The sequence below is a fragment of the Scomber japonicus genome, chromosome 12 (genome assembly GCF_027409825.1).
Source record: "Scomber japonicus isolate fScoJap1 chromosome 12, fScoJap1.pri, whole genome shotgun sequence".
Lineage (NCBI taxonomy): Eukaryota > Metazoa > Chordata > Actinopteri > Scombriformes > Scombridae > Scomber > Scomber japonicus.
Genome location: NC_070589.1, coordinates 3749737 through 3773202, shown reverse-complemented (window position 1 = coordinate 3773202; position 23466 = coordinate 3749737). Strand labels below are relative to the sequence as shown.

The following is a 23466-nucleotide window of genomic DNA, read 5'->3' as shown; positions in this document are numbered from 1 at the left end:
AGGCTCTGCAGTATCCAGACAATAGAAAATCTTTAACCTTTTAATTTCTTTAACCGGCATGTAAACCAGTTACCTAGCATCCTCAGGTGACGCTGTCTACAAAGTGATGTCTCCAGATGTGGGCTGTCCCTATGCCAACAGTACTTGCAACCCAGAGGTGCAGTATATCATTTTGATTTCTTCATTTCTCTTCATTTTTAATATCAAGTCAAACTTAATTATTAGTTTGAGTCTGCATTGGTACATATTTGATAAAAGCTGAAGCAGTTTTGCAGCATTGTAATAACAGAAACATGGCTGAAAATAGTGTTTTTCAGCTCATGTCGTTTATATTTTCTTTGTAAATACAATGTGTTTTGGGAAAATATCATATACAAAGGAATCTGCTCATGATCACATACTTAATCCACTCCAGTTGTGTCTGCTAAACAGCATTAAATGAGTTCTCCATACAGAAACATCTGGGCACTCTGTCTGAGCAGAGGCTTCAGCTGCTGTTATAAAATCTGACAAGCACTGTGTGTGAAGCATACTGACACCTTTACACTTTTTTTAACACTTGTGGACAAATACACATTGACACTGTTGTCAAATTAAAAAAATATTAGTTGAGTAATAATCATAGAATTTCTTCAACCAATCAATTAGTTGATTTAATTTAAAACAATCAGTTGAAATACAAAGATTATTAAAGACTAATTCATATTTCAGAGTACTATTGTGATGTCTGTGAATGAATGTTGTTGTTAGTAGTACTCTGTCATCTCTTTCTTTCATCTCTGGTTCTTTCCACAAAAACTTGTTTCTTGTTAAGCTTAATGTTTAAATTAGAGCCAGACCAATATATCAGGTGATATTACCGGCCAAACATCATCAAACATTTTGTACAAACACACACAACACTTAGCCTCACTCTGTACACTATGTATATATAAACAATAAGGACCATATTAATAAATGATTTTCATCTTTCACACATTCTCTCTCTGCTCTGTTCTTTCCCTCTCACAACTCTCAGACTTTCAACAGAAGCAACACTACCAAAGAAGCGTCATGTCTGGGATCTCAGTGTCTTTTTGCGTTCTACGGTGGCGAGACGTCCTATCACCGTTACCTCTTCCTCCTGCAGCTGTCCAACCTGCTCATCTTTCTCTGGCTGGTCAACTTCAGCCTGGCCCTGGAGCAGTGCACTCTGGCTGGAGCCTTTTCTAGCTACTACTGGGCCAGGAGGAAGCCTCAGGATATCCCTCCATGTCCGCTCTTCTCTTCTTTCAGCAGGGCAATCAGGTCAGAACGCCATCACAAAACCGATGCCGTGCAAACCCATGCAATTATGTTCATTTTTAAAATCTTTCATCTGAAAATAGTCAGGTTTTTTTCTCCTCACACATAAACCAGTAACAGTAACCTTTACTGTGTTGTCTCCAGGTATCATACAGGGTCTTTGGCATTTGGGGCTCTCATTCTCTCTGTTGTCCAACTTGTCCGAATCGTACTGGAATACCTGGAGCAGAAACTAAGAGGTTTTACACACACACACACACACACACACATGCACACACACACACACACACACACACACACACACACACACGCACACACACACACACACACATGCGTACACACTACTGTATAAAAAAAACGGATCCAAAAACTTCAAGAGCATTGATACCTCATCAAATCTGTCACAAAGACTCAATACATCAGCTCATCTGCACTGTGATAAACTGACTATAGTTACATTAAACATTAAAAATATACTGATACACAGATAAAAACATCCCCTCTCTTGATTATGAAAAATACACCAGCGGCCACACAACAGAAGAGACCATAAATAGTCTCCAAATTAAGACGCATGTGCTGTAAATGAATTATTCATTCATTATTTAAACTTGTGAATTGGTCAGGATCTAAACTTATTTCATATTGTGTTTTTCTCTACAAATCCAGCAGGTCAACTGTCACACACAAACTCTTGTTAGGATGAATCCTTCACTCTGTCAAAAACTATCATTTCCAACAGAGGACACAAATTTAGACTTTTAGTTTGAAATATAAATGTCCTGAGAGCTAAAGTAACCTTGCCCTAACTTTAAACCAAGTGTATCCTGTGTGTGTTTGTGCAGGTCTGGACAACAGCCTGTCCAGGTTCATCATGTGTTGTCTGAAATGCTGTTTCTGGTGTTTGGAGAAATTCATACGATACATGAACAGAAATGCTTTTATCATGGTGAGTTGATGAAAGTAGTCATGCACATACACATTTAGTATTTAGTAGGGACCACAGTTGACAATACAGGCACAGTATGTCCTTATAGCTAGTCATGTTTGTCTCTTCTCCACCAGGTGGCGATCTATGGTAAGAACTTCTGTACTTCAGCCAGAGAAGCCTTCTTCCTGCTGATGAGGAATGTTGTCAGGTACAGACCAGTTCAGTTCTTTCTTGGTTTTAACTTCCTGTAACTCTGCGTCCTCATATGGGGACATTGTATGTTGGGTTTGCTGGACCTTTTACTTCATTCTGCTTAACTCTGACTTGTTGTTCTTGTTCATACATGCTTTTTTGTGCCACCTAGTGGCAGCAAAAGCACAATACATTTATTTTTTGTAAAATGAGATGGCAGGCATCTTGGCGAAGTCAATCAACAGCTGATCCCCAGACAAAAGTGGACCAGGGACAAAACCTGACCAAATGTTATGATTGAAACTTGTTTATTTATGCTTAATAGTGTTTGCAGTTTGATACGCTATACAAATGTGACTAATTGTAGTACTGCTAATCAGTAAGTACTCATTTGAGGATGTTGGGACTTTATTATTGTTCATGCAAAGGGAAGGTGTAATAAATATATAGTTTTATACACTGGTGAATTAATTGTTATACAGTAAAATAAACCCATTGTCCCCATATGAGGACAACTTTTTCCCCCCAAACAAACTACTACCTGTCTACCCGTTCAAAGACAATGCTTAGTTTTTGTGTTTGTCAGGTCCTGCTAATCCCAAATATCTAGGAGAAATGAAGAATCCATGCCAAACAAAAGGTCTCAAAAGGGTTAAATAACATTTGGAACAAATAATAAACCAGACATGGAAAATGTTGCAATTAAGAGGCAGTCAAGGGGAAATTCGGAGGGGCTCACACAATTACATAATCAGCAGGAGTCACTGCTTCACAGCTGTTTAAGTGAAGAAGAACTCAGTGTACAATACACAGCTTTTATGTAGTGAGTTTTCATCTGTTCTACATCCATCTACATCCTGACTGTGGTTGGGTTTCTCTCTATGTCTTCTAAAGGGGTGTCATTTCTGTCTGTCCTCTGCAGGGTTGCAGTTCTGGACAGAGTGACTGACTTTCTGTTGTTTCTGGGAAAAGTGCTCATAGCAGGAGGAGTTGGTAAGTCACCAGACTCAAGAGTCTTACACCCTGCACACATACAATCTGCTGTGATGTTTCATTCGTGATCAGATGTTCAGAACTGTGTGTGTGTGTGTGTGTGTGTGTGTGTGTGTGTGTGCGTGTGTGCGCGCGCACACGTTTCAGGTGTGGTCGCATTCCTCTTCTTCACAAGGGAAATCCCTGTTATTCAGGAGGAAGTGCCCAATCTCAACTACTACTGGATCCCTCTACTGGTCAGAGTCACAATCACACACACACATTGGTTTTGGAATGAGACATAAAAAAAAAAAACACAATTTCTAAACAGTTTTTGAGGCATGATAAAACCAATAAGGGTTCTAAACGATCTTTTGATTTGACACCAGCTCTGTGTAATCTGTAATCAGAGATGGTTTCAAAGCAGCACTGCGGTTCTTCTAATCTCTGTGTTTTTCACATCAGACGGTGGTAATCGGTGCCTACCTGATTGCTCACGGTTTCTTCAGTGTCTATGCCATGTGTGTGGACACACTTTTCCTCTGCTTCTGTAAGTACAACACTGTCATCACAAAACATTACATTCAGCTAAGGACCAAATTATACACACTGTCCAAATCTGTCCAAACCGTCCTGACAAAACAGATCCATACGACTCACTGAGTCGCTGTATACTATAATGTAACAGTAACTATGATGTTGTTGTACAGAGAGGACTGTGGTAGTGATGTTGACATCCTTGACTATGAAGAAGGTCGCTGACATTCATGAATTTGAATAGCCACATGTTGATGTATGATGTATGCCATGCTCTCCCTTTTTTTGTACGACTTGACATGTGTATAGTGTTTTTATGTTCTACTGTCCAAATTGTTGTCCATCTTATTTATATGGTGGCACTCAGTTTCTCCTGTTTAACATCAGTCTTTGGCTGATGTGAGGCATCCATGTGTGTTTGGTTCTCAGGTATTTTCACCTTATTAAGCAACAAGTCAACTTGTCAGAGCGTTCAGAAAAAGTCATACTTATAACTTAGTCGTTGATGTGAAGACTGTTTACAAGTTGGAAACATGGAATTACCACAACTTCTAACCTTATTTATCTTTTTGTTGTCTACCTCACTGTGGGTCTGACAGAAACATCATTTCAATCCTCTACCTGTCCTGTCCAAGTAGCAGGATTGACAATAAAGTTGACTTTGAACTTAGAATTTATCTGAATGTTGGTGGCAGGTCAGTAAGAGGAGAAGCTGAAATCAAAAATAGGATTTTGAAAAGTGAAGGGAGATGTCCCCCCATGCCTAGTGACACAAAGTTGAAATCTGCTGCATGTTGCTATTTAACAGTACTCTTACTAACCTCTTCTTTTGTCTTCATTCACCTCCCCCTGCTACCTCTGCTCTTTTCTTTTTTACCCATTAATCACTCATCATCCATCCATACTTTCCTCTTTTTTTCATGCTCTGCTGTAAATCAGGCGACGACTTGGAGAGGAATGATGGCAGCTTAGAAAAACCTTTCCTCATGTCCCCAGAGCTGCACAGAATTCTGGGAAAGTCCAGCCAGTCACGGTGAAACTGCTTCTGATTGGTCAGTCTGTATTGTTCAGTGAGGAACAAACAGACCTGGACGGACATCGCCTGGCCAAGCTCAAAGAGACAGGACAGAAAGAAAGAAGACACAAGAAGTTTACATTCTCCTGAACTCTCAATCTGCTGAGCCAAAAAATACTTTTCTCTTTGCTGTTCCTGCTGTTTCATTATGGCGACAAAACTTTTTACTACTAGCTTTTACCTCTACAGGCTGGATCTACACTGACATAGAACTCTTTTAACTTGACACTGTGAACTTTCTTAGTCAGCCATGAAAACATGACTGTACATGTGTGCCATACAGGGTTAACAATGAGATCTTCTGTGATATACAATAGCATGCTTTCAACTTTGCCTGCTTTTTTTTCTCTATAGTCTTTTTTTCTACTATTATCACTAAAGCTGTTAGTCTGCTATTTACTGACTCTCACTCCACATTCAGACTCTCAATAGCACTATAGTAAAACAACAGGAGGAGCTGTGATGCTGTGAGAAGCTGGCTGGACCGGTCATGGACCAGCTCTGTAACCATGGTTATCTGTGATGAAGTTACACTATTGGTCGGCCAGCCCAGTGTTGGAGTTTCCACACTTTCAAAATGAATGGGTGCAGGATGATGGAAGTGAGGGACTGTGTTTGCTGCTCTGAGCTCTGACACTCTCAGCTCTGGTGTTAAATGCAACAAAGTCGTCTAATCTCCTGTTTAAAGAGACATGTACCAGCGTCTCTCTCTCTGACAGCCAATCAGCAGCCAGCAGCAGAGATGCTCTGCAGTGTGTTTGGATGTTAGAACTGAACTAAAACCAGGATGCAGACTTTTTATTTCGCTGATGTTTCCACATGGTAAAGATGAACAACAAATTTTAAACACCAGTCTGGCAGTGCAGGTGCGCTTGATTTTTCTGTAACTGCGATAACCGGGAGGAGATAAACCTTCTTTTTACCAAAATGCTATCAAAACTTTTATTTACAATTCCCACCATGGCCTCCATGATCATGGACCAGGAAAGAGGCAGAAAAAAAGGAGAATGTAGAGTTAAACATCACTGACATTAAATAGATAGTGAATGTGTGAGAGAGAGAAAGAGAGAGAGAGAGAGAGAGAGAGAGAGAGAGACATCTGCAGAGTGAAACAGATGAAGAGCAGCAGGAGTTAACTGAATTAAAACAATGATAATGAGTAGAAAGTATTGTTCTTGCTTAACCATGTCATGTGATGTTACTGGATGAACATACTTACTGTGATGAACATGTAGTATCCATTTATTCCCACTGTAATCACTAGCATTGACTATCACTGGAACACTTTGAACACTGATCATACACAGTACAGATACAGTATATAGCAGGTTTTCAACTAGTCTTGTTTTTTCAGTGTTTGTTTGTTTTTTTACTGCTTGGAGGCCTCTGCACCTACACAGTGTCTTACTCAAATCAAGGAGGAACTGAATTTTAGTTGATCTGACATGAAGGGTGCTTGGAAGGAATTGATAATATTTAAACCTTCAAATGAATAAATGAGAAGACCATTTTTGTATTCACTTTGGAAAACCTCTTCAGAACTTTTGAATATACGTTTTATGTAATGTGTGTTTTGATCTATTCTAATAAATTCATCAGAGAGCTAGAAATCCAGGACACAGCAGTACATTTCCACAGCCACTCATACTGAACACACATGTATTTATGTTTCTGTTAGAGGCTCATGTTTGCAACCAATAACCATGAAGTGGCAGAAGAAATTCAGAACATCATATTAAATTGTATTATATTTAAGGTCAAGGTTTAAGTCTGCTTCAGAGAAATCACAAATAATGCATAGAAATGTATGTGTGTGTGTGTGTGTGTGTGTGTGTCCCCTTACACAGTCCTCGACAAGGAGATGAACAACGGCTCATTGGCCCGTCCTTATCACATGACCAGCTCTCTCAGGAGGACCATTTGTAGACGTCTGAGGAAAAGCACGAATAGAAAAAAACTAAGAGGCTTTAATATTTAATATTTATTACTGTACTAAAAGAACTTTTTTATGGGTTATTGTAAAAGTTGACACACTTCATGTTTAAATACTATGAAATGCTATCATGGCCTGAATGATTTATGGTTAACACATGGTAACAGTAAGTTCATTGCTCTTGTGATCATGTGAATAATGTTCCTCATGTAAGAGCTCACTCCCTTACACAGAAACTAGACATGAGTGGTTCAGGCCTGTTGTATGAGTTTTATACTAAATAAATAAAATCCATTCACACTATGTGGTATTTCTTTTCATGTGGAGCTCATACAGACTTAACAGTCTCCTCCTGTTTTTTCCGGATACAAGTTAGCAGTCATGAAGCTTCATCCTCTGAGGAACATGAATGTCTGTACAGAATGTCATGGCATGAACAGTTGTTAAAATCATTATATATCCAATCTATTAAGAGACAGTTTATAACAGACTGTACTGCATTTAATAAGAAATAGAGTAGATGAATGTAAAGCTGGTTCTAATAGAATTTTTCCATTGTGTTTGGGTTAGTTGTGCTGAGTCATCAGATAGATAAAGCTGCAGTTTACAGTTAATAAAGTAAGAGTGTGTTGTCTACAGCAATGGTTCCCAAACAGGATGGAACAGAGGCGCTGCAAGACTAATCATCATTGTTCATCTATTGTTTATTTTTTAATAACGTTTCACCACATATAACAAATGGCAACATCTACATGAAATATGTTTATGTATAGCAGAAGGAGCTGGGTCAGTCAGGTTGGTCAGTGAGTAGGACTGCAGCAGAGTTCTCCCTGACTAAAGCAGACCAATCTAATAAATACATAAATGAAGATTGCCAGTGGTGGAAATTCAGATTCAGATTCCTCTATTTGTTATTTTTATGCTCCACATAAAAATGAAATTGTTTCACACATCCACCAATAAGCAATTCAGTGCAGACAAGAAACTTTATAATTATAAGCTATATAAATAAAAGCAGTAATAAATAAACTAAGATTATGCTAAAATATAGTAAAATAAGAAAATAAATTTTAAGTAGCCTAAGTACATTTATTTAATTACTGTCCTAAAGTACAATGCCACTTGAGTAATTATATTTGATGCTACTTTATACTTCCAGTCCACTACATCTCTGAGGGAAATATTGTACTTTCTACTCCACTACATTTATTTAACAGCTTTAGTTACTTTTCAGATGAAGATTCAACACAATGGATAACATAACAAGCTTTTATAATACAACACATTGTTAAAGATGAAACCAGCAGAGGTGGGTAGAGTAGCCAAAAATTGTACTCAAGTAAAAGTATACTGTTACTTCAGAATAATATGACTCAAGTAAAAGTAACAAGTAGTCATCCAAATAATTACCTGAGTAAGAGTAAAAAAGTGCTTGGTGAAAAAACTACTCAAGTACTGAGTAACTGTTGAGTAACGTCTGATTTATTTGTTAACACAAGCATTCAATCAGACAGACAACAATACAAAATAATCATCTTCAGGCAAATTAGAGTTCATCCAATCAATAAAATTAATTACAAAATAACTTAAATTAAAACAAACCAGGTAGATTCAAGTACTTCAATAAAAAATAAAATAATTAAAAATAAATTAAGCACAAGTAACACAAATTTCCAAACCTTTTTCACCAGGCTCATAAACTGTGTGTGCGTGGGTGTGTGTGTGTGTGTGTGCGTGTGTGACAAAACACCGCATATTGTAGCTTCTCTTTGGCACTTTTTGTAAGGTAAACATGCTTTCAGTATGAAACCAGTTCCTCCTCGTCTGTGTCTGCACGGTAAATTGTAAAGCTAACCCTTCCCGCTGCTGAGATTGAGTATGGTCACGTGACGAGACTGCACGGCTACGTTTGATTGGTGAAACACAGTCACGTGGTAGAGTCTTTGGCGGAAGTCTCTCTCTCTCTCTCTGACAAAATAAAACATTAAAATGAGGCGTACACGGGGGAGATAAAAATAATGAGGTGTAGAATACCAAAGAGGTAAAAATTCAAGTAACAAGCTCAATGTAGCCTAATGTAGCGGAGTAAGAGTACAGTTTCTTCTTCACAAATCTACTCAAGTAAAAGTAAAAAGTATAGTGATTTAAAACTACTACTAGAAGTATATTTTTTTCAAAAATGTACTCAAGTAAATGTAACGGAGAGCAGTGTGTAGTCAAGCTCACATTTCAGATGTCTATGAGTTGTTAACAGCTCCACCAAATAGCTAGTGATTTTTCCCTCTAAACTTCTCACATGCTTCCATTTCAATAAATGTCCAAATGATCCAACATTTCAGCAAAAATCAAAGATTAGAGAAAAAGTCCAAAAACTGAAAACATATATGTTTTTTCTTCTTTCCTCTCCCATTAATCATCTCACCAGCTCTCACATTTAACTGCTGACGCTTTGGAGGGGCCCCACCCCTAGGTTGGGAACCACTGGACTAAACTAGCTAACTGTATATAAAGTAGTATAAACTAGCTAACTGTGTATAAAGTAGTATAAACTAGCTAACTGTATATAAAGTAGTATAAACTAGCTAACTGTGTATAAAGTAGTATAAACTAGCTAACTGTGTATAAAGTAGTGTAAACTAGCTCCACCTCCAGCAGCTACAACAGTAACTGCTGTAACAGTATGCTGCTCTAACACTGATGCTTCACTATTAATAATCTCATTTTAACTTCATCAAGCTTATAATACTTTTGTGCTTTTGGACCACTGATCATTGTAAACATAATTTTAAAAGTGACTTCATGATAACTTCATCTTGTCTAATCAAATACACTTACAGGATTTTTTGACGTGTTATTTATAAACTTTCTGGAACCAGAGTAACATTCTATGATGTCACATATAAGAACTTATAATATAACAGGTCAACACATTCCATTTTAGTTCACCAAACCTTCAGATTACAGACAGACACAAGTTTTGGTTTATTTCAATTCAGTCTTTACTATGTAAACATATTTGAACTTGTTCATCATCGTCATGGACAGATGTTCTGAACAGGAGTTTGACACTCATCATCCTCCAGATCCTAGGAGAGATCGAGGTGAGTGATTCATCCAGCTCACACCTGGCCATGGACAACACATGAAATAATGGCATATTTACAGAAATGTTTATTAAAGTGCACTGTCTCTGACAAATAAAATAAAAATATCTCACATGAATACAGTCATACCATATATCTGACTGATCAGGCAGAGACACTAATTCACTGTTAGATCACTGATGTGTGGAGAGAACAGCAGTTTTTATAGTTAGTAACACACTTTCACCACACGAAGTTACCATGCAGATGTTCCACTCAGCTCTTCTTATTTGTAGAGAACACCAGCAGCAAAAAACACCACAGCACTGTGTGTCAAAATCCTGTCAGGACCAGGGGGAGGAGGAGGAGGGTCAGTCCTGACAGAGAAATACCCAGAATGAAGACCAGAGGCTCTGAACCAGAACCCTGCAACACCTCATTAGAGGAGATGAGAATGACTATAGCCAAGAGGAAAGTCAGACATGATGGAGAAGGTCCTGCAAACAAAAATAAAAAGAAGGGCTTTGACCTGAGTGACAAGGGAAATGAGGCGTCTACGTCGTCCACAGTGGGCAAAGGTACAGGTGGGCTGATATCATCAAACATCATCACAAAATTTAAGAATGTCAGGTTCTAGTTTAGTGGATTCATTATTACAGAAAACTAAACACAGAAATGTCTATCAACTGTACAAAACACGAACTTCAAACACAAACACTATCATTTCAACATTGAGTGATCAGTTCAGTTAGTGATCAGGTTACCTATACAAATAGGTCTTAACAAATCTGTCTTAAAAGTCGTCTCTGACCAGCAGTCAGGTGTTCATCTGAACATTAAAGAGGTTTTCTTCTCTGTAATCATTCCTCCTGTTCATACTGACTATTAAAAGATCTCCTTCAAATGTGCTTTCAATGGAAGTGATGGAGGACTAAATCCACAGTGTGTCCACACAGTCATTTAAAAGTAGATGATCAGCTTCTATTGAGCTTCATCAGTGTGAGTTAGTCATATCAAGTGATACCTGACACATTTACAGTCTTTTTACCATAAAATTCCCTCTTAGTGTTTCCTGTTGAGCTGTGGTGGAAGTATAGTAACAAAAAGACTTTGCTACTAAAAACACTGTAACGTTGAAACAGAAGATGAAGATTTGAAAGTTGATCTGAAGCTTCATATTAGCTTCTAATCAACTTTAAATAAATGTTTACACAGAAAGAGGACAATTGTGAACCTGAATGATTAACTCTCTTATTGCCAACAAATATCATGACATTTAGTCCAAAACTAAAACTGTGTTCTTCCCGTCTTCAGAGAGATGCAGTCCAGCAGAAGGCTGCGATGGCTCTCAGAAGGACCTGAAGAAGAAGACAAAGGGTAAAAGAAAGGTGACCAATGACAGAGAGAACCACAAGAACACTGAAAAATCCAAAAAGGACTCAGTCTATTCAGTGGAGACCAGCAGAGGTCAGCTTTACTGAAAGATTATTGTGTATGCTGCAGCTTGTAGAGTGTAAAGTGTTTTAAGTGTATTAAAACAAATATGTGTTGGTGTGTGTTTAGTTGCACTGGAGGCCAAATATGAGCAGCTGAATGAGCTTGGAGCAGGAGGCTGTGGTTCAGTCTATGCCGGATACAGAAAAGCAGACCATCTCCCTGTAAATCGTACACACATCCTCTCATACACACTATCACACACACACACACACACACACACACACACACACACACACGTACGCTGCATGGTGGGAAAGTGCTAACCACAGTCCTGCTTGTGTCTTGTAGGTGGCTATCAAACATATCCCCAGGGGGAATGTCTTCTGTAAACAAGTGGTAAGTGATTTGATGTGAAACACAAGCTGTCAGTCTCACAGCTTGTGTGATGATGAGCATTTTATTTTCAGATGGAGAATGGGCAGCAGATCTCTGTGGAGGTGGCTGTCATGTTAAAGTTGACATCTGGAACACCTGGTACAGTCGGGACCTCGGCAGCCGTGTCACTAATAGACTGGTATGACCTGGACCAGGAGCTGGTCCTGGTGCTGGAGAGGCCAGTCCCCTCTGTGGATCTCCTCAAATACATTGAAGTGAATGGAGGCTCCTTGCAGGAGGAGGAGGCCCAGGTGAGCTGGAGACTGCTGCCGGAGACTTGAGGCCACATTGGCCGACTAATCCAGTTTGGATTATATGAATGAGTATAGTTTGAGCCAACCTGCTCATCACGAATAAAATGTTTTTTATCCAAAGCGCCCCAGACAGTCAGAAGAGAGTGGCATTGAGCAGACAAAAAAAAATTGCTTCAGGCTGAGACAGAGGGGCTGCATCCATGACTTGACGTGAACATCTGAAAACATGCAAATATTTGTAATCAGATCACAATTTTAAGTTCCCAGTGTGTCTGAAGCGTGTACTGCAAGTGGATTTAGAGCAGGTCCAAATCCACTTTTGCTATTTTAGAAATGGTCGATGCGCCAGCCACATGATTCAAAGGGGTTGTACTTAAATCTATTAATTAGTCATGAATGTGCTTTGGGTGCAACATGCCGTAAACCAATCAGAGTGTCATCTCCCAGTCCCATGTTTGTGGGTCAATAGTGTAATTACTTTCCTCTGCTGCAAAATAGCAACACGCCAACAATGCACCTGACCACACCTCAGACTAACACGCCCAGACACACAGATGAGTGCAAGTGCAGGTGGAAAATGACAACTGTTTCAGTCTTAAAATAGCAAAGACACATGCATCACACCTGATGCTGCTGTGCGCCAGGCCCAAGATACATTGCATGTCCTTGCAAAATATGCATTGCTCTCACAATTGACTGCAAAATTGACTGCTTTTCTCTTTTGTAGAGCAGTTTGTTAATAGAACTGGATTGTGTAACACAGATAGAAGATAGTTTCCACTTTTGTCATTTTCTCATATCTTTCAAAGGTCAGGACTGTCAGACCATTGACTTGGTCAACTTGACTGGTCACTACGATTCCATTGAGATGATTTTATTGTATTGCTCATCTCTCTCTTCTCTCTGTATGTGTCTCAGGAGATACTGAAGCAGCTGGTTGAAGCGGCAGCAGAACTTGAATCCAAACAAATCTTCCACCGGGACATCAAAGTGGAAAACATCTTGATAGAGACCAGTTCTGATGTCCCTCGGGCCCGCCTTATCGATTTCGGCCTGAGCTGCTTTTTCAAGCAAAGATCTCATTATAGTGTCTTCTATGGTACAATGTCTGACTTCTGCCTCTGATCTGCACTCATCAATTATCAATTCTACTGAACAACCAAGTTTATCACCTCCTACTGTTCCTCTTCAGGCACCTCCGCTCATGTTCCTCCAGAGTGGCTGACTCAGTGGACCTACAAGGCCGGGCCCACCACTGTGTGGCAGCTCGGGGTAGTCCTGTATGAGATGCTCCACAGAGACGCTTCTTTTGAGACCAAAAGCTTCCTGAGAAACGAAATCAAGATCGGCAAGCATTTGTCTGAAGGTAAGAGGTACGCGCGCACACACACACACACACACACACACACACACACACACACACACAGACACACACACAGAGAGAGAAAAGGTATTGTGGAAGGATAATGCAACATAGACAGTAAAACAAAGGGACAGAATTACCACAAAGAAACAGAAGCCCCCTGTTAAAGCATCAGTTCACCAAAATTACAAATTCTAAATGATTTTTATTGGTATGTAGTTATGTGAAGTTTTCATTGTTTTACTGGAAGAAATAGTCCCTATGAAAACTGTGGAGTGTGGGTTTTATGGTTTATCCAAGTAACAGAGACTCTGTTTCTGACTTATGATGAGTTTTCAATGCTGTGAGCAGGACAAGCTAAATTCCAACCACCTTATTATGTGTTGAGGTGGTGGCAGAAATCCAAAATATTTCAAAACCTGACCAAATAAAACCAATCCTATCTGCATGGACAGATACTGCTATAGGAGAGTAATAAAAAGTATTATCTTAATTTAGGTCGTCTGGCCCTTTAATGCAGTTCTCACCACATAACAGCTGAGCTCCTTACCCTAACCTGAGAAATATGACTTCTTTAATCTCTGTTCTTCTTCTTTGTGTCCAGCTTGTCAGGATGTGTTGCAGATGTGTCTGTCTGAAGCTCCAGAGCAGCGGCTCACTTTGAAGCAGCTACAGCTACACACCTGGCTCAGCCTGTCCTCATCTTCTTAGAAAGCTCAGGCCAGTCAGGAGCTGCTGCTGCTGCATGTCATACTGGCTAATAAACTATATAAGCAGAAGCCCAGAGATCTGTCTTTTCCTTACATGCTCTGATAGATTATAAATAAATGATGTTAAACCTGGGTTAATTTCTGCATTGCTAGTCAGAGTAGGCCTACCTCCTAACATATTTCCTCTTGGTCCTGAGCACTCTTTGATAATTACAGTCAAAATGTTACTCATTTGAATTAATATCCATATAAAAATAAAATCAGAAAGAATTAAGACAAGAAATGGATACACAATGATTTTACATGTGGAGCAGCTGCACTAAAGTCAGACTACAGAAGTCTTATCAGCTAAAATGCACCGATTAAACTTTCAGCCTATTGTTATGATAATGAATATATACTTTCCACTGTACTCTACTATAATACAGAAGAAATACAGGTATAGAATCAAATGAATTGATTAGGTTAGATTAGATTGACTTTATTATTATCCCAGAGGGAATTAGTTTGCAGTGTGTGCACAGAATCTTATCTTATCATAAAACTAAAATACACACACACACACAAACACACTTCCCCATGCGTTTTACTCTATGAGTAGTGCAAAGATTAAATTTAGAAGAAACAAATATAGTAATTACATTTTCCACTGTACAGCACTGACTACACTTCTGTTGTGAGCACTAGAAGTTTTATGTGCAACACACACACAAACACACACACACACACACACACAGATGCCCTGCTTGTGCTGCGTTACAGAGAGTGATCCTTCCTCTGTTACTTTTACAGCTGGGAGCTGCCAAAATCTAGATATTCAGGTTCTCATCAGATCCTTTTTCCTTCTCTCTTGTTAACTATTTTCTTCTGAAGTCAAACCAACTTGTTCCCTACTTGGCAGGCAGAGTGTAATAACCAAATGTATCCAACAGGGGTCACTTTGTCACTGGGGTATGGAGCAGCAGTCTTTACGAAGAATGATACAGCTGTTCCTCTCTTCTCTCTACATACTGCACATGAAAACACAGGCGTCAGCTGACATTTATACTTTTTTCTGTAGTGGCCAAACACTAATGACCAACACCTGGTTATACTGAATGTACAGCATAGTTTCACCATTGAAGGATTTGAAGAAACATACTACATGCTGCCAAACCAATGTTTCAACCAGAACCCATTCACTGTCTAATGAACCATCCCAATTAATCTAAAGCACATACTTTATTGAAACACCTTATTCCAGACTTAGATTACTCATTTTATAATCCATACTAGTCACCAAATATTACGGTGGGGCTCAAATCAATGCCAGAATTTCAATGTGAATATATATTCAATGAAACAACACCCTCCCACAGCTAGAAACATTCGGCAGATATAGAAGGCGATGAGACCAATATAAGATCAGAGTTGGCCAATAAGACAAACTTTGACACAGATCATCCAATTCAACACAACACAATACTACCACCATCACACAACAGTCAAGAGTCAAAACCATAGACTGTATAAAAGAAAGACACATCTGCAACACATCCTGACAAGTTATAAGTTTGAACAACATTTGTGAAAATAAAATTAGTTCAACAACTTAAACTGTTACTTTCAAACAATGCATCTTTCCACGGTAGTGTAAAGTGAGGGTACCTATAATGAACAGTAAAACCTAACTATTTACTCCACAGTTTTGTATTCAGGCAAATACTGAAATAAATATCCCAACATTTTTCTGAGCTCCCTACAAAAATACTGCTTATATCAATGTATTTCTCAAGCTTATTTAAATAAAGTAATTAAAGTATCAGTTGGATAAAAGTTGTGAAGTATTTAAACGATATTTGATTCTGTTTGTCAAAAAACATATGCAGCAATAAGCCAAACTCCCAACAAATATCAACAAAATGTGGGAACTGTGTGATATATTACTGCTATAATGTATCAATAATGCCTTTGATCCCAGTATGGAAGCTTGGACATGTCAAATACTGGAAAATAAATGCACACGAATAAAGTATTAGTATCTTCTCTTGTTACTGTGAAGCTGCCACTGCAGCTTTAACGTGCTATCTACTGCCATCTTGCGGTGATAAAGACGACCCGCAGCTCACAGACCATAAAATACACATCATTAAAGCGTTTCCTTTTCATTTGGGCATTGACATGTTGAGTTCTTTTGGTATGGATTTGTTGGTTAAGAGATAAATATAACAATATAATATGAAAGTAGAAAAACAATATAATCTCTAAAATTAACGCCTCACATGATCATAGCTAGGTCACATGATCTCGTGACCCGGAAAAGAAACATTGGTTGTAAATGAGCTGTTTGCTACCTGCTACTGCTCCTTCAGTACCAGCGGTTCAGCAGTAAGTAGTGTGTTTGTGCTGTAGGAAAGAAGAGCAGACTAGAACATTAGTTTCATATGTATTCTCTCAGTATTCTCTGTGTGTAACGAGCTTCGTGTAACAGGGAGCTGCTGTCATGTGTAGCCGGAGCTGAGCTCAGACAAGCGGCTGTGTGCTGCTCTGTGTCGGAGGTGAGCACTTCACGCACATTTACATGTGTCAAACTAGCCACTTCGTCTGTAAAGTGTTTTCTCGTGTAAAATTGAACAATACTTCTTAAAAACACTTCAGTTAAAGCATAAATATCAGCTATGTTGTTGATAGATCAAGTTTGAGTGCAGCGTGTGGTGCACCAAGCCGTGATGTGCTCATTACTTCCCCCCCGAGGCCTGAAGGAGGAACACATCCACTGATAGCTGACAGTAACTGTTTTAACCATAGACTTTACTTACACTGTGCTTTGCATATGGTCTCTACGCAGTGGAAGAGACAGTCCCAGTACCAAAGCAGATGCACTTTTACTTTTTATACTTAAAAGGGAACCACAGTAATTTAATATTACACTTATGGGTTAACAAAAAGGTGGTCAACATCATTACACAAGAGGCAGCAATATCCTGACTTATAGTATGAATCAAACTTCAAAAACACTGGAGCCTACGTTTCCCACAGTGCACAAATCATGTAGATGTGTTTCAAAGTTCCTCTTTTTGTTACTATACTTCCACCACAGCTCAACAGGAAACACTAAGAGGGAATTTGATGGTAAAAAGACTGTAAATGTGTCAGGTATCACTTGATATGAATAACTCACACTGATGAAGCTCAATAGAAGCTGATCATCTACTTTTAAATGACTGTGTGGACACACTGTGGATTTAGTCCTCCATCACTTCCATTGAAAGCACATTTGAAGGAGATCTTTTAATAGTCAGTATGAACAGGAGGGATGATTATAGTGAGGTAAACCTCTTTACTGTTCTTTAACTCTTTGACTCTCGCTTGTGCTTCCTGTGCAGAGATGAGCTTGTGTCTGCTGGATGAGGAGAACTTCCATCAGTGCTGTCAGCTCCTCCTGCAGCAGTCGGATGAGCTGAGAGACGGCTGGAGCTGGGAGCCAATCCAGGTGAGGAGGTCTGTACTGTTCATGGTGTGCAGACCCTGTCGCTGATGTTAATTCAAACAGAGCTGAAAGCCTGCTGTGGTCCATCAGTGACTGATGTGAGTGTCTGGTCTGTGTTCAGGGCACAGAGGAGGGCTACCTGAGGAAGACTGCTCTCAGATCAGTCATTATTGATGCAAGCATAAAGTGGGACCAGGAAGTATCCAGGTCAGACTCAGAAACTCACACTTCTTGTGACTCTGGGCCTGATCAACAGGAACAGGTGAACATTCATCTTATTTCATGTGCTTTGATTTTCACTGCTGCCTTGTCCAAAAAACATTGAATATCAGGAATTGGCCAACATTTTAAACTTCACAGTCACAGTACAAGAAACCTTGAATTAAAATATAAAACTAATAACCTGTACACATCTCTAGTCATTTTAATGGCCCTAGAAAAAGAACAACTACAGGCTTCCAATTCTAAACACTCACATATCTTATACACAATGAATTGTCTCTCCTATACACAGTGTACTCTGGCTGACATCATCACAGGCGACATAGATGAAGATGATGACGGCGTGTGTGCAGTGTCTGCAGGTAGCAGCCAGGTGCTTCAGTACGAGTATCACATCGTGTACTCCTGCAGCTACAGCAGTCCTGTGCTCTATTTCAGAGCCTTCACTCTCGGTTAGTTACATGTGTGAAAGTCAGTGCACACTGTTGCTGCTGTAGTGCTGCTGTAGCTATTAATTATTGACAGGAGGAATGTGAACAAGCAAGCAACTTTAACTAGACAACAAATATACATTATGTACAGATTACAGATTGACATCTAGTTGGTTCTGTGCTGTACAAGTAGCTCAGAAGTGTGCAATGCAAACAACACTGTAATAAATATATATCCAGTGTTGCAGAACGTTAAGTAACTAGTTACATTACAAAGTCACTGTAATTAAAAAGTAACCAGTTATATTACATCATTACCTTGTGAGAACAGGAACTGGTTAGAGTACTTTAGTGTTACTCTGTGATTCCTCATGTACTTGTAGTTCAGACTTCCTTTAAATATAATGAGTGTACCATCATCACACAGTCAAGTCTGGATCATCATGTGTAAATCTTTACACTAATAGCAGGAATGACACACACAATGTTCCATTTACAGTCTTTATTGGACCAATGTAGCTTCTCAAACATATGCTCACATACATGTTATGAACTACATCCAAGCTTTTAAACACATCTACATCACTGCTACAGGCCAACACATACAACTTACATGTTACTGGAATGTTCTTGCTTTTTTTCTTCCCATAAATTCAAAATAATGTGAATATTAATGAGTGAAAGTGTCCCTTCTGAGCTGCCGTACATGCATGCAGTGATATAGGCATGTGTCTGCCTACCAAAAAAGTAGTAATACATTTGTGGTGGATTTTCTTTTCTTTTGGTAAAAAGGTAACTACAGGAATAGTTGGTTAAAATAATAACAGATTACCTTTTTGAAAATGTAACTAAACAACTATTTAAACTGTGGACCTAATGCTTTAAGTTACTCATTACATCAAAAAAGTAATAAGTACTCTGATGCGTTACTTAGAAAGGCCTTACCTCCAACACTGACTATCAATATACAGTGTTGTTGGTTTATGTGCATCTATTGGTGGATATGTTTTGAGCTTGCTAGATAAGCTTCTTCATCATTCAAAACATATCAATTAGATGTGTATGTACAGTCTGCTAAGTCTATGACAGTATCAGGATATTATGTACATGCTTCTGCACAATGTGTACATTACATTATTATTTATGATGTGAATGTGTGAAAACACTGTTGAAAAAGGAATTAAGTAAAGTTAGTTAGATTAGATTTAAACTACTGTTAAATGAAGCACAGTGGTGTGCACTTTCAAAGCAAATCATCACAACAGTTTTAAAATCTTTTGAATAAATGTAAATGTATAATTTTGTTATTTTGATATTGCACATAAATCCCCAAATCCAAACTCACTTTGTAGACAGTTTAAGACTCAACTTTAAACTGTCTTAAATTTCCAAAATTCAACAGTAAGCAGTAAGTAATTTGGAGAATAAGACCATAAAGATAAGTCAGATAGAAATTATGAGACTTCATTAGTGCATTACGTAGAGTGCATGAGGTTCAGATTAGGATTCATTTATCAGAGTTCTATCTAAGATTTGTCCTGTTCTCATATATTTTTCCGTATGATCAATAAAGTCAGTAGATGATAAACAATAGCCACACTTTCACTACGTAACACAACACATTGATTTTCTTAATGATTGTTTTATTTCATTAAAACGTTATTAATGAAGTGCTGTTTGTCTCATACAAAGTGGCCCAACTCTGCTATAAAAACACATTAAAGCAAAGTCATCATCATTATCTAATTAAAAGAACAGAGTGCTGCAGCAGGACAGATGTGGACAGATGTGTGGTTTCAGCCTCTGCAGTCATATCTTCATTATGTGAGGATGTATCTGTCTCATCCTTCTTCTTCTTGTGTGTCTCTATCAGAGGGGAGGAGTCTGTCTTTAGAGGAGGTGTGGAGCTCTGTCCATCCAAACTTCAGGCTTCAACTCCAGCACAGCCCTCTGAACACCATCACACAGCAGGTAACAGCTGACTGTCACTGTGACTGTGAGAGCTCTCTGAACTCTAACTTATTGACTTGTATGTCTTGTGTGTCTCTCTCACAGGAGCATCCTCTGCTAGGTCAACCTTTCTTTATGCTCCACCCCTGTAAAACAGAGGAATTCATGAGGCCTGTGCTGCAGGAGGCTCAGGACCAACACAGGTAGGCTCATGTTTCATGTTTCATTAACTTTACAAAAAATCTAATGTTTATTTCTATGTGCCTGCAAGCCCTAAAAATGTAAGTTTGTTAAAGTCTGTGTAAAGTAAGAATAAATATGTGTTCTGAGTACCAGAACAGTCTGAGATCTGACATACCACAGAAAAGTGTGTTGTTAACCACCCTGCCAAATTTGAATGATTAAAAAAATCACCAAATATATGAAATTAGGCTTCAAAGTTGTGTAAAAATCAGCCTCTTTCTCTGCTACTAAACGCTGTGGGAGTGCCCGCTGAGTTCACTGAAACCCCGCCCCCTACCAAGTGTCACCTGTCAATCAAAGTCACATGGAGGCTACGTTTGAGAGCTTTCTGCTGCTAACTCAGCTGCTAGCTCGGCGGCTAACTTGGCGGCTAACTCAGCTAACTGGCTAACTGTAGACTGTAGTAGTAGTAGTGTGTGCTGAATGTATTTCTACCTCTACAGCAGCAGGGGCGGGTTTATGCTAATCACTAAATCCTGAACATAGAAATGTTGAAACACAGTTTGTGAAGCCTAGCTCCACAATTCAAATCTAAATGGTTGAAATGCTTTTTACACCTTTTTTAGAAATACATTTATGACCTATTTAATGTGTTCAGAAGAAAATGTCTCAATTCACTTTACACAGTCTTTAAGTTTTGTAACTATGTTCTTACGACAACCAATCAAAATGAGGATATAGTACCATGTGCCTGTGAGACTATGGATACCAAACACACAGTACAGTATTGTTGTATATATTATATTATCCTCTCTGTGTGTGTGTGTGCGTGTGTGACAGGACAGTGAACTACGTGTTGACATGGCTCAGTGTGGTGGGTCCTCTGGTGGGTTTGGACATTCCTCTGCAGTACTCTGTCCAGCTCCATCATGCAGCTTCACCCAGCAGCTCCAAGCCAGACTGACACTCCAGATGCTCTGCTTCACTCTCTATCATCATGACTGTAGGGGGCCCACATCTCTTTGTAGAAAGCTCCGGGCCCTTACAGGTTAATCCAGCCTTGCTCGACATCATAGTGTGTACTCAAAGTATATTTTCTCTACCTGTTGTTTCCATCCGTTTTTAATGACAGGGAAATCAGAGGCGGTCCTGGCTAGTTTTGCGCCCTGGGCGGACCGACTATCGGCGCCCCTCCCCACAAATCCTTCACCACACAAAAATAAGGTGAATAAATGAAATATAGTATGTAAAACTTTTTTTTTGCATTTTTTAAAATGTATTTATTTATTTATTGCATTTTCACATAACCCAATAACTAGCTATAACGGGTCTGTATTCATTTTATAAATGTATTATTATTTATTTGGAAGCAGCAGTTTGTGTTGTGTGGCCTGGGATCATAATCATCACAGGTCAGTCTACCCCCCGTCCTCCTCCCCCCCCGTTGCTTTTCCTCTAAGAGTGAGACTCACTCACAACCTGCTCACAGCCTCTGCAGTCGCAAGTTGGTGTATCATTTCCACTTTGTACAGAGCAGTAAATGAAGTTAACACTGCAAACACAGTGCAGTGGTTAGTAATGTTAGAATACTTATTTAACTATTAATAAGTATGTGTTATGGGATGGGGACAAAGCTTCAGTTTGCAAACACTGCTTGTTTTACTAGCAGTCTGTGTCCTCTCACACACAATGCAGCATGCACTGCATATCAAGCATTTCATCCTCAGGCTTCTCTGTGCAGAATGATGTTTGAGCAGATCTTTGTCCTCACATGAATCTACTGGATCCACAGTGTCTCTGTGCTCACCTTCATTTTCATTCAGGAAAGTTGAAGCCTCCAGTGTACGAACACTGAGAATGGACTTTACAGTGATTTTACAATGAAGGAGAAGGAGGAGATCATTTTTTTACAAGATAAATGTTTTTGTAAAAAATAAATAAATACATGAATAAAAACATGTTATTTTGTGATGTTATCTTTATGTGTGTGTGTGTATATATATATATATATCTAAATCTTACACACTGGTCCTTTTAAGACTAATTACCTGGACAAAGTTGTAAAAGAACCTGTGAGCACCACAGGCCTGAGTTGTGTGTAATGCAACATGGCACCAACATGGTGCATCAGTAGGAAACCAGACTGAGAGACTTCATACAGATGGGAGAAGTATAAAATCATCAGTATTTAAGCTACTGAACAGAAGCTGCAACAGTGCATTTAGGACAACTGTACAATTGACACTTAAAGCGCAAACTTTTACATAATGTATAAATATGACATCATATGTTTACAGGTACTCCAGTGAGTCACTATTCCCTTTATTTAAAGTTGGGGTACTCACGAGAGCCAAATGAAGCAAAGCATGGTGAAGTCAAAGCAGTAGAAGCTGAGTATGGGTCAGGCCCCATATTTTATATTATTTGTAGTCGTCAGGCCTAAGCTACACAAACCTATGACATCACCAAGACATCATCATTTTATTTGAGTGTCTGAAGTGTGATATGACTTTTGTGAATTCAGTGAACATTGACTGTACACCCAAATTAGACAGTCACAAATTGCATTAGATAAGTCACCTAGAGTCCTGTAATACATGGCTATAATATGACTGTCCAATTTAATGACACAGTATGCCATGGATTGATTGTTCCCATGACTACAGACATATTTTACAAATTAAAACTTTTCTGTTTGAGCCTGCTTCACCTGATCCTGTGAAAACACAAAATGTTCTCAGCAAGAAGAGAACGAGAAGGACGGAGCGCAAGATGAATCAGGAGTGGACATTTTTAGTGAGAGCAGAGATAGATGTATGCTTTTTATAGCTAATTGTCAGCCTTGAATGAATTACATAAGAGAGGCAGCTTGGAGGTCTGTAGCTGATCTTCAGATCACATGTGACAGAGAGGAGAGCAGAGAGGGGTGAATGGGGTCAGAGCCATCACAGCACTGCTGCCACTTACATAGACTGTTCACTTTAAAATCATTCTATGTTATTATT

General features: G+C 38.9%; 3 protein-coding genes across 3 annotated transcripts in view; all 3 read left to right on the top strand.

Annotated features, from left to right (window-relative positions):
* Positions 1 to 4953, top strand: part of LOC128369113 (choline transporter-like protein 5-A) — a 28372-nt gene extending 23419 nt beyond the window's left edge. Inside the window, exons 13-21 of the mRNA XM_053330079.1 lie at positions 70 to 162; positions 1033 to 1287; positions 1429 to 1523; positions 2130 to 2233; positions 2350 to 2423; positions 3330 to 3400; positions 3548 to 3636; positions 3845 to 3929; positions 4856 to 4953. Coding sequence (XP_053186054.1) covers positions 70 to 162; positions 1033 to 1287; positions 1429 to 1523; positions 2130 to 2233; positions 2350 to 2423; positions 3330 to 3400; positions 3548 to 3636; positions 3845 to 3929; positions 4856 to 4953 — 964 coding nt within the window. The remainder of the gene's footprint in view (positions 1 to 69; positions 163 to 1032; positions 1288 to 1428; positions 1524 to 2129; positions 2234 to 2349; positions 2424 to 3329; positions 3401 to 3547; positions 3637 to 3844; positions 3930 to 4855) is intronic.
* A 5451-nt stretch (positions 4954 to 10404) lies between these two features.
* On the top strand, positions 10405 to 14207 carry LOC128369176 (serine/threonine-protein kinase pim-1-like). The gene is made up of 8 exons (XM_053330167.1): positions 10405 to 10585; positions 11322 to 11474; positions 11571 to 11665; positions 11793 to 11840; positions 11912 to 12130; positions 13052 to 13232; positions 13326 to 13499; positions 14101 to 14207. The coding sequence occupies exons 1-8, from the start codon at positions 10405 to 10407 to the stop codon at positions 14205 to 14207; spliced, it is 1158 nt and encodes a 385-aa protein (XP_053186142.1).
* A 2306-nt stretch (positions 14208 to 16513) lies between these two features.
* atg10 (ATG10 autophagy related 10 homolog (S. cerevisiae)) lies at positions 16514 to 21602 on the top strand. The gene is made up of 7 exons (XM_053330089.1): positions 16514 to 16743; positions 17572 to 17678; positions 17797 to 17937; positions 18190 to 18349; positions 20202 to 20299; positions 20384 to 20481; positions 21302 to 21602. Exons 2-7 carry the CDS (start codon positions 17574 to 17576, stop codon positions 21423 to 21425), a joined length of 726 nt encoding a protein of 241 aa, XP_053186064.1. The 5' UTR covers positions 16514 to 16743; positions 17572 to 17573; the 3' UTR covers positions 21426 to 21602.
* Positions 21603 to 23466: the final 1864 nt, after the last annotated feature.